Source organism: Diplotaxodon limnothrissa, linkage group LG3, assembly GCF_057381915.1.
Source record: "Diplotaxodon limnothrissa isolate DT_005_m linkage group LG3, D_limnothrissa_male_GT1.1, whole genome shotgun sequence".
NCBI lineage: Eukaryota > Metazoa > Chordata > Actinopteri > Cichliformes > Cichlidae > Diplotaxodon > Diplotaxodon limnothrissa.
The window spans coordinates 23,488,219-23,503,693 of record NC_140598.1 but is presented as its reverse complement, the minus strand read 5'-3'; the positions used below and the strand labels follow the sequence as shown (position 1 = coordinate 23,503,693).

The 15,475-nt window shown below is 40.2% G+C and overlaps 1 protein-coding gene across 1 annotated transcript; it reads left to right on the top strand.

Moving 5' to 3' along the window:
* Positions 1-9,491: 9,491 nt before the first annotated feature.
* Positions 9,492-12,032, top strand: LOC146635023 (coxsackievirus and adenovirus receptor-like). The gene is made up of 3 exons (XM_085345110.1): positions 9,492-9,576; positions 11,290-11,628; positions 11,860-12,032. The coding sequence occupies exons 1-3, from the start codon at positions 9,516-9,518 to the stop codon at positions 12,030-12,032; spliced, it is 573 nt and encodes a 190-aa protein (XP_085201236.1). The 5' UTR covers positions 9,492-9,515.
* Positions 12,033-15,475: the final 3,443 nt, after the last annotated feature.

Sequence of the window (15,475 nt, the reverse complement as noted above, 5' to 3'; positions counted from 1 at the left end):
TGAGTCTGTGAGTGAAGCTGAAAACAGCAGACAGGAAGTACAGTCAGTCCTGGCTCCCCTCCCTCCTCTACCACCTTCACTGAAACTTCCTTTGAGTCGTGTTTTTGCTCAAACTCACATTCAGTGTGTGGAGCCACAATGCACAGTCTCCCCTCCATCACCTTCAACAGGTAGGGAAAGACTGTGGCCTTGGCCTCCCACCAGCTCTGTGGGCCTTCTCCTTGTTGGATGAGGGGCTCCTCAAGATAACATTTCATCTCCATCATAACATCAGCTGTAGTATTTCTCTTTGCAGCATCTCCTGCAGCTCTTTCATCAAAGAGGCTCCACACAGCAGACGTCTGTGGCTCCTCCTTCACTTGGCCCTGTAATGGTGGAGCTGGGTGGGAGTGCACTTTGCTGCTGCAGTTATTCTCTGAAGTGCCTCATCAACAGCTCTGTTGTCACTGAATGCAAGCTTTTTAAATCTACCATCCAGTGATGCAGCTTCTGAGTGGACGGTGTTGAACTCCACACACAGAAACTTTTCACACTCACTGCTAATTTTGTTGTACAGTGAAGCCACTCTGCTCTGCTAGTCCCAATATCTTTCACCTGCAGCAGATGCTGCTTCGTTTGCAGCTGTCAGTCATATTTCTGTGTTTTTGTGTCGCACTCTCCTCCACACTGCTGTCTGTCATCTCACAGGTATGATGTGCGGAGCGATGCTGAACTTCCAATCCCAGCGTTTCATGTTGCAGGATCAATTCCCATATGAAAATATCAATATCTAATTTGATTACATTTGTTTTTCATCATAAATATGACAGACAAAAGTAAATTCAGCAATTAGCGGGATGGTCTGCAATACCCTGTTAACAGGAACTACACTCACCACCTCTCATTCATGTGCGTGTTACGGCTCTGCAAGAGTGTGAGCCAATGAGAAACCAGAGGCACAAAACTTTAGACCACAAAACACACAATCTGATGTTGGTTTGTAAAGATGTTGCTGATGAGACTTTGTAGAAAGCAGCTGGTCTGAGTGATGTGATCAGAGTGCAGCAGATAATGTCTGACAGCAGTTTGAAGAGCAAATGGATTCTGTTCTGTTCTTCATCATCACCTACCTGACACCTCACAGCTGTTTCTCACCTGCAGGTCACACAGGAGGATCTGTTGGACTGAAGGTCAGCCTGTCAGTTCCTGCTGTGCTTCTTGTTGCTGCTGTTTTCTTGATGTAGAGAAAACAAAAACAACAAAAGAATCAGGATCCAGCCTCATGTTGAGCTGCAGCAAAATAAAATGTCTGAATCTTTTTAAAGCAGCACTCTTAGTCTCCCGCTGGTGGTTTCAGCGTTGTCAGTGAACCTGGGGAACATGAGATGATGCTGGTAACAGAAATCAAAGGTAGTGAACAGCAGACAGGGATCAGCTGCAGGTTTAATACACGTCCTGAATTTGGTTTAGTTTGAAGTTTCTGTAAAATAAAACCAAACGTTGTGATTTGTCTCTTTATGAATAAAGTTGAATTGAATTTCTCTCTGAGCTCCTGCTTCTGTTGTCTGTCAGTGATTTTATCAGTTGGACATCAAGTAAAACTTTGGATAAAATGAAAACTGTTCACACAGTGTCTGTAAATCCACGGGTGAAAATAATACATGTAACATTCACACAAGTCCACGAGTGATTGAATGAAATGTGATCATGGAAAAATAAATTCAAAACTATTCAAGACTTTTACCATTAACTGTCATTCTATTATGAAGTAACAGGAAGGTAATAACACTATAATATAATAATAATAAAGAAAATTAAAAAATATGGTGTAACAGAGCTCACTGCCTCACACTGTCGATAGCAGCATTTCTTTTTAACCTTATTTCATTTAAGGCTCAGACGATCATCTGTTTCCACTTAAAGTAGTCTAGCTCTGATATCACTTTAGCCTCTGGATGGAGGATTTGCTATGTTAACTTATAGATAATAAACTCAACGTATTACAGACCAAAACCAAACACGTCCGTAGTATAAGACTGGATTTAACTCCTTTCACACCTGTCTCGACACAACAGTCAGGTCAGTCCCTTCCCTTTTAAGAAATCCACCTTAAATGTATTTTAAATGTAAGTGATGCAAAATGAATTTAATATTTTATCTTCAGTTTGTCAGGTAGCATCAGGTCAGATGGATGATGTTGGGTGAGATGGAGCAGACAGAGATGTCATCACAGCTGAGAGGAAGCAAAAGCCTCAACATCCAGGCTTAAAAGTGATGTAGGGAGCTAAAGCTAAAGCTCTGCTTTCTTTGTGTGCTTGTGCTAACAGCAACTAATGAGAAATGTGATGACAATTGTCCAGCTTTGTCCTTTTATATTCTACCAAATGTGAAGTGAACCTGTGGTTATACAGTAACGATAAGAGCATCTTTATTAGTCCCACATGTGGGAAATTTGTTTTGTTACAGCAGGAAGTGGACAGTGCAGTTACATAGCAAACATGAGAGAACCCTGGAATAGAATAAGAAACTGTACACAACTGTACCCAATAGAATAGAATGATAGGATAAAAATAGAATACACATGCTATATACAACTGAGTACAAATACAACGTTGTCAGAAAAAGAGTGTTACACTTAGTCCTATTGCACATGTGTGTGTTTGATCAGCTGCAAAGTCTTTGTGGTGGAGTCTGACAGCAGAGGGGAGGAAATCTCTCCGTCCCACATCGTGGGTGCCGCAGCCACTGAAGGAGCTGCTCTGAAGTGCTATAAAGGTTTGTGATGATCAATACAGGTTTACAGCTCAGATCATACTGAGTTCATTATGACTGATATAAATATGTGATAGAAGAATAATAAATCGAGTAAATTGTGATTGACAAACAGTTTTAAAGAGAAAGTTTGTTAGTTTAAATTGTGTGAAAGGTCAGAGATGGAGAGAACACCAGGCTGGGGCTGAATATCAGTGTATTACATGCAAATCTGATTGGATGACAGGACAGAGCATAAACTGAAGCTGGCATGGATGTTCTGGGTCTCCTGCCTCTGTGAGATCAGCAGGTCAAAGATTCAATAGCAAAACTTGGTTGTTCCAGCAGCGACGCCGAGGGCAGTGAGCTCTAAAAGCCTCCCAGATGAAAACGTGCCCGATCGAGAGGTGATCTGCTGCTGATGGGTGACGAACCTACTCAGGTCTCCAGCTCTTATCAGAGGAGGCAGTGAAGACACCTGAGCTTCAAGGCAGTCAGGCTGGGCGAGTCTGTGATTACTTTTATCTAAGTACAATCTGAGTATTTTACCTGTAAGTAATCTTACAGTATTATGTTATATTGTGAGTCCTTCTTACAGATCTTCCTAGGTTGAAAATTAAACAGTACTAAATGTAACAAGTAGACATCAGCACTAAAGTCATCAGTTTAATGGACACAGAGGAAGCTTTTCAAAGGCTTAAGAAGAATAACATGATGCTAGAACATCACATTTTATAATATGACAGTAAAAATAACTCACAGAGATCATCTTCTATGTTTTCCTCCATAAGGGCGGCGAGCCTGGGTCCAGCTATTTGAGTGGTGCCTTGTTTTGGTGAAGCTTTTGAATTGCTTGGCCTTTGAGGCCTGCATGGAGCTCAGGCTGACACTAAGCACAGAAAAGGCCCACAGTGGGTGCACACACAGGATACAGATCTGTCAGGTCATGATCAACAACCACTGACCAAAGCCCACTGATCTCTGACCTCCCAGCCCATTCTTCCTTCAGTGGGCTGCTTTCAGTCATTATGCAAATGTTCTGTTTATAAGATTGAGGAAACCTGCAGTCAGCTGAGACTGAAGAAGTCACCTGGATGAGTGACGAAACGTTTCTCCCACAAAACGCTGCGTCCAGATGAACAGAATCAACTTTTGGAGATTTACTTACCTGGATGCATCAAGACGTTTGGCAGCTGTAGCAGTCGTGGAAAATTCCCTCTGTGGCAGAAAATCTCACAGATGCAGTCTTGATACCAATAGATGGATAAAAACTGGAGGAAATCCTCAGAGGCCATGAAAACTCCTAAATGGAAGTAGCTTCTTCTGCTGGGTCTATTCTGTTGGTCTGACACTGGCTTCCCTTCATTGGCTTCCTGTTAAATCCAGAATTGAATTCAAAATCCTGCTCCTCACATACAAGGTCTTAAATAATCAGGCCCCATCTTATCTTAATGACCTTGTAGTACCATATCACCCTATTAGAGCACTTCGCTCTCGCTCTGCAGGCCTACTTGTTGTTCCTAGAGTATTTAAAAGTAGAATGGGAGGCAGAGCCTTCAGTTTTCAGGCCCCTCTTCTGTGGAACCAGCTTCCAGTTTGGATTCAGGAGACAGACACTATCTCTACTTTTAAGATTAGGCTTCAAACTTTCCTTTTTGCTAAAGCATATAGTTAGGTGACCCTGAATCCTCCCTTAGTTATGCTGCAATAGACGTAGGCTGCCGGGGGATTCCCATGAAGCATTGAGTTTTTCCTTTCCTTACCTTTATGGTTATGTAAGTTCCAGCTGGAAGGTGATCATCGGTTGGAGATTGAATGGGGACGACTACAAGACTGGTTGTCCCTACCTATGCCCCATTTCCAATCAGGCTGTGCTTACTTGTGTGATGAAGTTTCTGCATCTAGAAGAGCTAAATTAGTTTTTTGTAGAAATTATTATTATTGTAATTAATTATACATTTTTGTAGCTGTAGGAGTGGGAAGCCTTTTACGTCATTTTTGTTTCCTTTCTACAAGGCTTTGTTTGTTGTGTTAGATGTGTCCCTCTGATGTTCCTCTAAAGACAAATAAAACATTTTGTTTTGGTGAAACTGTAAAACTTGCTGTGGCATTGGTGCTTGAATGGGGAAGTCATTTTTTGTGTTGCATACATCTCTGGGCAGATATTTGGGCAGTAATTTTGAACACCATGTAAAAATGTCAGTGGACATAATGCAAAACCCAATGCTTCAAATCACAGCATCTAAAACCAAAATTGTGCCAAAGATGCCTCATTTCTGTTTAATAGGATAAAACAATGCTAGCTATGTTATAGACACAGTAACCCAAGGAAAGCAGTAAGTACACTGACTGACATTGTTACTATGACAACAACAAGCTGACATTTGGACAAAAAAAACCTTGGAGTAATTATTGAGAAAAACATTAAATTTAAATAAAGTTTTAAAAAACACATGACCAAAAATGTAACTAAAACACATCCTCTGGATGTTTCCAGAATATTTTAAATAAATAAATAATTTAAGGAACAACAACAAAAGAAGATCTATAATCAGCATTTATCTCTTCTGTTTTATTTGATGGTGGGGAAATCATAATCATAAAGAGGCTTCTGATTAGAATTTATTTGTTATAAATGGGATTTATATAAACTTTCATTTAGTACGGTGTTTTGATTATATGTAATATATTTTACTTATTATTTATTTATATTCAGTTTTTATTCCTGAGGATTTTGTTTTTTTTTTATAAAAACTAAAATCAGGACAGAATAATTATTTTGCTGTCTTATTTTATGAATCATTTCGATGTAAGCAGCTATCTTTTGAATATGTGGCTTTACAGCTGAAGGCCCCATCCAAAGTTGTGTTTCTTAATGTTTACAGGCCTCCCAAATACTGCACAGACTTTTTTAATGACCTCAGTGAACTGCTGTCTGTGATCTGTGTTGATTTCGACTGTGTAATTATTGTTGGGGATTTTAACATCCATGTGGACAACCCTCAGGACAAAGGGACTAAAGACCTGAGTAACACTCTGGGCAACTTTGGGCTGACTCAGCATGTAACAGAGGCCACACATAATAGAGGACACACTCTTGACCTACTGATCTCCAAGGGCCTGAGCATTTCAAACATTACTGTGTCTGATGTGGGCGTGTCTGATCATTACTGTGTTTTCTTTGAAAGTAAAATCTCAGCCCACACAAATATATCAACAGCTGTGATCACAAAACGGTGTATAACTGAACACAGTAGTGAGATCTTTAACCAGGTCTTCCCATTAACACCTGACCTGTCCAAAGGTTCAGTCAATGAGCTCGTCAATAGCTTCAATGCTAACATGTTAAATGTAATGGACACTATTGCTCCCATTAAGGTGAAGGTTATCTCTGGAAGGAAAAAGTCTCCATGGAGAAACTCCACACTGGTGAAAAATGAAAAAAGAGAGTGTAGGAAAGCTGAGCTTGAACTTCATTCAACCATGGCCTGCAATGACTTTGCCAAATTCTTCACAGAAAAAATCCAAAAGATTAGACAAGCAGTTGGTACATCAACAGCAGATCCAGGATATGTACTGTGTCCACCGAAAAACTGTTTAAACACCATGAAACAGTTTCACCCGATTAACAGCAAAGACCTGGAGGACATCTTAGGTCAACTGAACTCCTCCTCCTGCTGTTTAGATGTCCTGCCAACAAGTTTTTTCAAAAAGGTCTCAAAGACTTTGGAGTCAGACCTGTTACAGATCGTCAACTTTTCTTTAATGTCAGGTGTGTTTCCGGAACCACTAAAAACTGCTGTAATAAAACCTATACTGAAAAAGGACAATCTTGACAAGACACAAATGAACAACTACAGGCCGATCTCAAATCTCCCATTTGTAAGTGAGATCATTGAAAAAGCAGTTTCTCAACAGCTCAATTACTTCTTAAAACAGAATAACTGCTACGATGCCCTCCAGTCAGGTTTTAGACAGAACCACAGCACTGAAACCGCTCTGACCAAAGTGTTTAATGACATATGTCTGAATACAGACAGTGGAACAATGTCAGTCTTAGTTTTACTGGATCTCAGTGCAGCATTTGATACAGTTGACCACAGCATATTACTCAAACGACTGGAGAACTGGACAGGTCTTTCAGGAACTGTACTAAACTGGTTCAAAACATACTTAGAAAACAGAAAATACTTTGTATCAATAGGTAACTTCACATCTGAGCAGACAAGTATCACATGTGGAGTTCCCCAAGGTTCCATCTTGGGACCCCTTCTGTTTAACATTTACATGCTCCCACTGGCACAGATTATAAAGAACAACAAAATAAACTACCACAGCTATGCAGATGACACACAAATATATATCACAATGTCACCAGGAGACCGAGGCCCTGTACAGGCTCTTGGTAAATGCATTGAGGAAATTAATGACTGGTTGTGCCACAATTTTCTCCAGCTAAACAAAAACAAAACTGAAGTAATAGTCTTTGGTGCCAAAGAAAAACGATTACAGCTCACCAGAGAACTTCAATCTATACACCTAAAAACCACAAACCAGGCGAGAAATTTGGGTGTAGTGATGGACGCAGACCTAAACTTAGAAAAACACATTAAGACAATAACAAAGTCAGCTTACTATCACCTCAAGAATATTTCAAGGATAAAAGATCTGATGTCTCAACAGGACCTGGAAAAACTAGTCCATGCATTCATCTTTAGTAGGCTTGATTACTGTAACAGCATCTTTACAGGTCTACCTAAAAAATCAGTCAGACAACTACAGCTCATTCAGAACTCTGCTGCTCGAGTCCTCACTAAGACCAAAAAAGTGAACCACATCAGTCCAGCTCTGAGGTCATTACACTGGCTGCCTGTCCGTCAGAGGATAGACTTTAAAGTTCTGATGCTGGTCTATAAAGCTCTGAATGGTTTAGGACCAAAATACATCAGTGACCTCCTGACCCAGTATGAACCTTCCAGATCCCTCAGGTCATCTGGATCCGGTCTTTTATCAGTTCCCAGAGTCAGAACCAGACACGGAGAAGCTGCATTCAGCTTTTATGCTCCTTATATCTGGAACAAACTCCCAGAAAGCCTCAGATCAGCTGAAGCACTCAGTTTATTTAAATCCAGGTTGAAGACTCACCTGTTCTAAGCTGCATTTGAATAAAGCACCAAATCCACACTTTTAAGCTTAAAGTTCAAAACTAACATTTTAACTACTGATTTTATCTATTGTTCTGATTTTATCTACAGTTTTTTTAAATCATGCTTTTTATTGTTTTTGTTTTTTAATGTCTCTGTAAAGCACTTTGAATCACCTTGTTGTTGAATTGTGCTATATAAATGAACTTATATAAATAAACTTGCCTTGCCGCTTTCAGCCACATCTACCAAAACGTTCCTCCTGTTCTGATTTTTCTGATAATAATCAGAAAGTGCTGAACTCCTCTGAGCTGTTACAGGAACAGATGTTGGCAGATGTGTCAGTGACAGAGTTACAGTTAGAGAGGTCAGTGAGCAGGATTTCTATCAGGATTCGTGTCAGATTTATTATAATGATGTCTGTTGGTTCACACTCACGGCTGCTTTGGACTGATTCCAGCTCAAAGAGCATCAACATGTTTTCATGTTTCCATCATGATGAGGAGCAGAAACTCTGAGGATTCTCCTGAACTGACTACAGTAAGTCATCCACAGCTTCTGCTTTATATTCTACATATTATTCAGTAAATAATAGATAATTACTGATAATTAGACACTTTCAGAGGGACAAAAGTAAAAAAAAAAAATCTGTAGTTAAGAAGTACAGATACTCAAGCTGTACAAATACTCCGGTAATAGCTGAAGTACTCATTAAACTTCTTTACTGAAGTAAAAGTGAAAACTACAGGCTCTGAAAAGTACTCAGGTCCTACCGTAGTACTCAGTAAAAGGTAGTCTGGGGTTAAAGTGGATGTGGCAGGTAGAGGAACTCTACGACTGAGTGCAGCAGGGATAAAGAAATAAGTCGGAATCATTTGTTTTGTGAGCTCCAGCTGTTTCCAGGCTGTGATCAGCTGATCTACAAGCAGACGTGAGCCATCAGCGCTCGTGTAACACAGTACAGTACAGAGCTGTCAGAATGAATCACCCAAGTTAGTCTCACACTCTTTATCCAGGTTGTTGGCAATTATTAATCAATCGCCCTTCAGTGTCACACCAACACAGTGTCAACACAGCAAAGTGAATGTGCCACACACTCCATGTGTCATCTACTCATCACCATCTGAAACTATAACCTTCATGGGCCAATCACAGAGGACGAGACAGACGAAGTAAAACTAGACACAGGAAGTAGGACTCACTGGTTCTCCATAAAGAACAGAGATTTTCAGTTTTTTAGGTAAAACGTTTCAGTTTTCTTGGTTAACGTTTGGTTAACATCAACCCACAAAAATATTTGAACAGAAACTCCAAAAGCGAGTGAAACTAAATTTAAAATATAATTTCATTTTCAGTGGATGTTAACCATGAAAAGCCTGAAAGATCATTGGTAGAAAATTCAAATTATATTGGTCGAACATATCAGACTTTCAAAGCATCTTCAAAGTGTTGAGTTTAAACGAGCAGCTGAACAACAGATCAGCTCTAACCCTCAGGGACATTCAGATTTATTTAAACCTTAAATTTAGTCTGATGTGTTCAGGTTTTAAACTCAGGTTCAGTTATTGAGTGAAAACACCAACAGACTCAAACATTTAGGACAAACTAAGAGTCAGATCAGCAGAAACAGAGAACACGGACATGTCTGCTGTAACTGCGTCACTCTGCTCCACGCTGATGTTTGTCCTGTTCGTCTCTGCAGGTGAGATTTAACTCTGAGATAAAACAGGAAGTTTTGGCTGCACAGTAAAAATATTTCCCTGAGACTTATTTTCATATTGTTTCAGTTTTTCTGTTTGTGACGATGAAACAAGAATCAAACTGCCGTCAGAAACAAAACGTTCTTCTGCTTCAGCGACTGAAACACAAACTGTTCCTACATGACGACACATGAGAGGTTCTGATTTTGTTCTGTGGAGATCGTTCAACAACTGAACACTAAAACTTTTCTACTTCGCCTCGTTTGTTGTGACGCACTTATTTCTGCGCATCCTCAGTCCAACCTACCAAACGTCACTCTAACGCCACGTCCTCACGAGACACGGAAGAGTTTGAGCCGCAGCTTTAACTTTATTTAAACCTTAAATGTAATCTGATGTGTTCAGGTTTAAACTCAGGTTCAGTTATTCAGTGTAAACACCAACAGACTCAGACATTTAGGACAAACTAAGAGTCAGATCGGCAGAAACAGAGAACACGGACATGTCTGCTGTAACTGCGTCGCTCTGCTCCACGCTGATGTTTGTCGTGTTCGTCTCTGCAGGTGAGATTTAACTGATAGAAACTAAACTGAGTTTATTTCTGAGATAAAGAGTCTCAGTCTGGTTTACATGCTGATTATATTTCTCTAAGAAGTAGTTTGTTACTCATTCAGTGTTGCGATCGACACAAAGCTGGGTGGAGTCTGTGTGTTGGTGCAGTTTGCAGCACAGACACAAAGAAGTGTAATGTGTGTGTCAGTGTGATGTGTTGTAGTGTCAGGAGTCAGGATGCAGCTACAAAGCTTCTTGTTCAGTGTATACAAACAGCTGTAGCTCCATAAAGGCAGCATGCAGAGACTCACAGTGTCTTATAATGAGAGGCTGCTTTCTCTCACACATGTTGTTCACTTATTATCAGCACATGTTGTTGTTTGTGGAACAGAGTTATTGTAGTTTTTTCTCATTAGTTTGAGTTTTTATTCCATTTGGACTTTTTGTGTTTAGTTCAGTTTAGTTTCCAGATGATTTTCTTCTTTTTCAGGTTTGATTATTTATTGCTTGAAGAGTTTTAATAGTTTTATTCTTTTTTCATTCTTACTGTTTGGAGGTTTGTGTCAGAGGCCAGATTCAGGAGCATCAGTACAGCTGTTACAATAAAAAGCAGTGACTCAGTCTGACAGACATCCAGAGTCTCAATGAACTCGTCCATCAACAACATTTTATCAAACTAACAGATTCTAAAACCAAAGATTTGTTTTTCAGATGATGTTTTTCATCCGTCTCAGTCTTTGCTCATGAACTTTGTCTCCAAACGTCTCAGCCTGAGCTTCCCTCTGATGAACTCGTTCATAATCTCGTCCATTCTGCTCTCAATGAAAATCTGAACATGTTCAGCTCGGCCTCCTGTCTTTGTGTCAGAGTCTCCAAAGCAAACATGACAGCAGCTCACTGCCATCTTCAAACCTTCCCTTTCACTCTTGCTGCTGTCCTTCTGTCACAAATCAGCCCTGATGAAGATGCTCGGGATCAGGTGAGGAGGAGGAGAAGACTCGCTGTGGTGACGCTTGAAGGGACACAAGAAGAAACACAATCAAAGATCATCATCTAATAACAGAAGACTGTCTTTTATTGTGTGTTTCTGATTGGCTGCTGTAGAAGTGAACAGTTGTACTTTGACCTTTAACCTCTCTGCTCTGTGTTGTTTCCTCTTTCAGACCAGAAAACCATCACAGCTGAGTCTGGACAGGACGTCACTCTGACATGTCGAGCTCCAAACAACAACATCATAATTGTAAAGTGGAGCAGAGCTGACCTGGAAGATGAATATGTGTTTTTGTACCGGGACGGTCACTTTGTTCCAGATGATCAGCATCCATCTTTTAAGAACCGGGTGGATCTGCAGCACAGACAGATGAAAGATGGAGACGTGTCTTTGATTCTGAAGGATGTGACGATTAATGATGCTGGATCATACGAGTGTCGTGTTGTCCAGCGAGTGGGAGGACCTATGACTCTAATCATCAGCACCAACCTGAGTGTTGTTGTTCCTCCAGGTGAGTGAGTAGAGTTGAGTGTGTGTGTGATCAGAGGTGAAGCTGCTTCCTGGTTGTTGATGTTGGTTTGTAAAGATGTTGCTGATGAGACTTTGTAGAAAGCAGCTGGTCTGAGTGATGTGATCAGAGTGCAGTAGATAATGTCTGACAGCAGTTTGAAGAGGAAATGGATTCTGTTCTGTTCTTCACTCATCACCTACCTGACACCTCACACCTGTTTCTCACCTGCAGGTCTGACAGGAGGACAAGAGAAGGATGAAGACAAAGAGAAGGAGGATGGATCTGTTGGACTGATTGTTGGTCTGTCAGTTCCTGCTCTGCTTCTTGTTGTTGTTGCTGGTTTTTTGATCTACAGAAAACATAAACAACAGCAGAGAGTGGAAACAAACCAGCCTCCTGTTTAAGTGCAGCAGGTTTAAAATGTCTCAGAGGTTTTTCCAGCTTTGAGTCTGCCGCTGCTGTTCAGAGTTCTGGGTGTTGTCAGTGTTTAAAATCCTGCAGAAACAGATGAACTGAGCACAGACAGCAGGCCCACAGCACTGTAGGTTTATTTCAGTTTTATCTTTAATGGCTGCTTCTGTTTTTGCTGACAGCTCATCTCAGTGGACGAGTTTCATCTTTAAAAACAGTCTTTACATTTCATAGTAACTGGAACATCCAGAGGGCTGTGACTACAAATCAACTTCAACACAGTCAGGCTTTCTTTGTGTTAGCTGGCTCAACTAAACCTGAAACTGCAGTCAGAGACAGCAGGTATCACCGTGGTGATTATCACCTTTCTCTGCTTCAGGCTCTGAGCACGCTCAGATGAAAAGGAGCGTTTCATGTATCATGTGACTTTTCTTCTACACAAAATGGTCCCTGTGAGCGCCACCCAGTCCAATCAGAGACGTTACTCACTGATAACTTCACTAATGTCTCCACTACATGAATACAGGTACATTGTAACAGTGTGATGTGCAGTTTAGCTTCACTCAGTGGCTTCAGCAAGTTACAGTTTAACAAGCTGCACATATGAAACATTTCCTCCAGCAGAGAATCGACATCACAGTGAAAACGTGGCTCTAACAGCTGATTTAAAAACAAAACTCTGAACATGAAATGCTCCTGACCAGGTGATCTTTCACCATCAGTTACCATGGTGATTTAGCCTCTTTCTGACACAGAAAGCTCTGACTTTGAGTGTGACACAGCTCACTGAGACATTTTGTTGTGCACGCCTACTTTTAACTCTTCAAACAAATGAAATGAACACTTGAACATTTTTCACTTTGATGGTTTTGTTTCCACTGACTGTAGTTACATCATTTTGAGCTCAGATTACATATTTATGAAGTTTTTCACACCTGAATGTTTCAATCATCAAGATCTGGTTTCAGTTTTCTCTTTATCTTTGTGAGCTGTGTGTGTTGTTTACCCTCAGTATCCATGAACAGTGTTACAGACCTGGGATCAGTGTTTTTGTTTATAAGATCAAATATGACCTCATTATGTGAGTGTGAGCTGTGGACCACAAAACCTCAACAACACTAATCCTCGATCAGCTGTTTCACTAAAATTACATCCAAGTATGAACTCATCCCATCGTTCATGCATCAATTTGTAGCTGACAGATGGTTATGCACATCCCTGGTTGCCTAGGTAACCCTCTAACCTTAGATAACGCTATTGTTGTCACTCAGCAGTATGATTTAATGTAGTTGTTTCAATAGATCTCAAAGATAAGAAAAGTTCACCTCGGTACTCGCTGACTTCACATCAGTGATCAGTTATTGCGTTTAAAAAGTGTAGCTACTCGTCTTTGACCTTGTATGTATGTGTGTTTATGCTCTGATTGTATTTTCCTGCTGCTCACACAGCATTAGAAAAGCCTGAAAACTCAGTGTTCACAGAGTCTGTAAGCCCCAAATGTTTGTATGAAGGACAGAGAACAAACAACAAAGGTCAGTGTGAGAGTGTCTCTGTATTTGAACAATAAACTCTTACTTTGGTTTAAATTATTTATTCTTTCATTTGTGTTGTTGGCAGAGAAGCTACATCATGTGAACTTCATCATATTGTCACATGTCATCACAGATTCAAAAGATGTAATATTTGTGTGTTTGTTATTAACAATCATGCCCCCAGACGCCAAAACAGTGCCAGCAAACTGAAACTGAAAAAAAAACTGTAAGCAAAAAAGAAAAAAAAAAGATGTAAGTGTGAAAACTTTTTTCTTGTCTTAATGTCAATATTTATTTTTCAGTTTCATTTTAAGGTGGCATCGTTTTAACCCCAACAAAACAAAACAAAAATGACAGAAAGTCCATTGAAATCTGAAAAATATTCATTTTCTGTGCATGAACAAAAACTTTACTTTTTACAAGACAGGAAAACTAACAGTAGCTTTAAATTTTTTATAGTGTATCCTCATCCTCAGTATTGGAAACACGTCAAACTGCATTTCCTATAAAATCAAATCAAATCATAATGATCGTGGAAATTTCTTGATCTAAATTCTCTTCTAGATTGAGTGGCAAAAACAAGAAGAGCTGCTGTTTGTGTTTGTGCAAGTGCAAGAAATACATATAGCACGCTCTCCATCCTTCTGCTAATGTTTAATGTACTGAAATTAATTCTAATTAATGAAATTAATGTCTAATTAAATTCAAAGAACTGAAGATAAACAGGCCACAGAAAGCACTTTGTCACCTCTGCTGTGATGTTAACTGTCGTGGTGCCTCAGACCTCGTCGTGTGATCTGACTTTAGTGTTTGATTTTGTCTGTTTTCAGGCTCTAACTTTACAGGAAGAAACTGTAAAATAATCAAATTATTCATCATTGTGAAAACTTCATCATGAAGCATTTGTGATGAGCTACATTCCTCTGAACCTTCAGTTTGGTTATTTATTTATTTTCCATCCTTGTTCTTAATGCTTTCACCATCACAGCACTATGAACTGTGGGTAATCCCTTCAGGTCCACAGAGATGAGGACTCGTGAAAATGTGCATAAGGACTCAAAGTGTCTGCAGAGAGCCGTCATGCACTTGATAACATGAAATCAGGACGGCCCTGAGCCCTCAGAGGCCGACACTAAGCTGTGACTGTTTATCTGCACGTCTCAAACACGCCTCCATTTGTCTGCAGGCTGAGTGATCTGACTGAGCTCAGCCTCCATTTTCTACAGGGAGACGCTCAGAGAGGCTTTCACTTTCATTTCACAGGAACAGCTTTGCTTCTGTTTTACATGCAGGTGCTGCACAGAACACACCCTGTTCAACCCGTTTGTGTGACTGACTGCAGCTCAGACTAAAGGCTGGATCAGCTGTTCAACAGCTCAGCAGTTTGTAGTTTGTTTTCATTTTGCCCCGCCTCTGTCAGTGCGCCCCAGGGCCGCTGTGGTTACAATGTATGTACTGTATAACATGCTGTGCTTCTGTCGGTGCTGTGCTATTGGACAGAAGTCCCTAATGTAAAGGTCTCCGAGGTCACTGCAGACTGTGCATCATCCAATGCTGAGGGCTAAAAGAGGAGACAGAGCTTTTGAAGCTTGAGATCTATGAATTTGGTGATTTGTTTTAAAAGCAGCTAAAAATATAATCTTTTTAAGCTTGCTTTTGGGTAACTTTTTGTTCTAACATTTAACCATTTTTGTTATGATGTTTGTCCTCAAAGGTGCTACATTAAAAATGCTTTTCACTTACTTTACTATAATGCCATGATTTTCACCAGCATCTTAAATGTACAGCAGACATCAGTCTTACTGATAAAAGTCAGACCAGCAGGGGAACTAAATAACGCCTGCTTTTCTTTTCCGGACACAATTTGTAGCTGCACCAGAATCCGCCGGAAACGCACCCTGCGC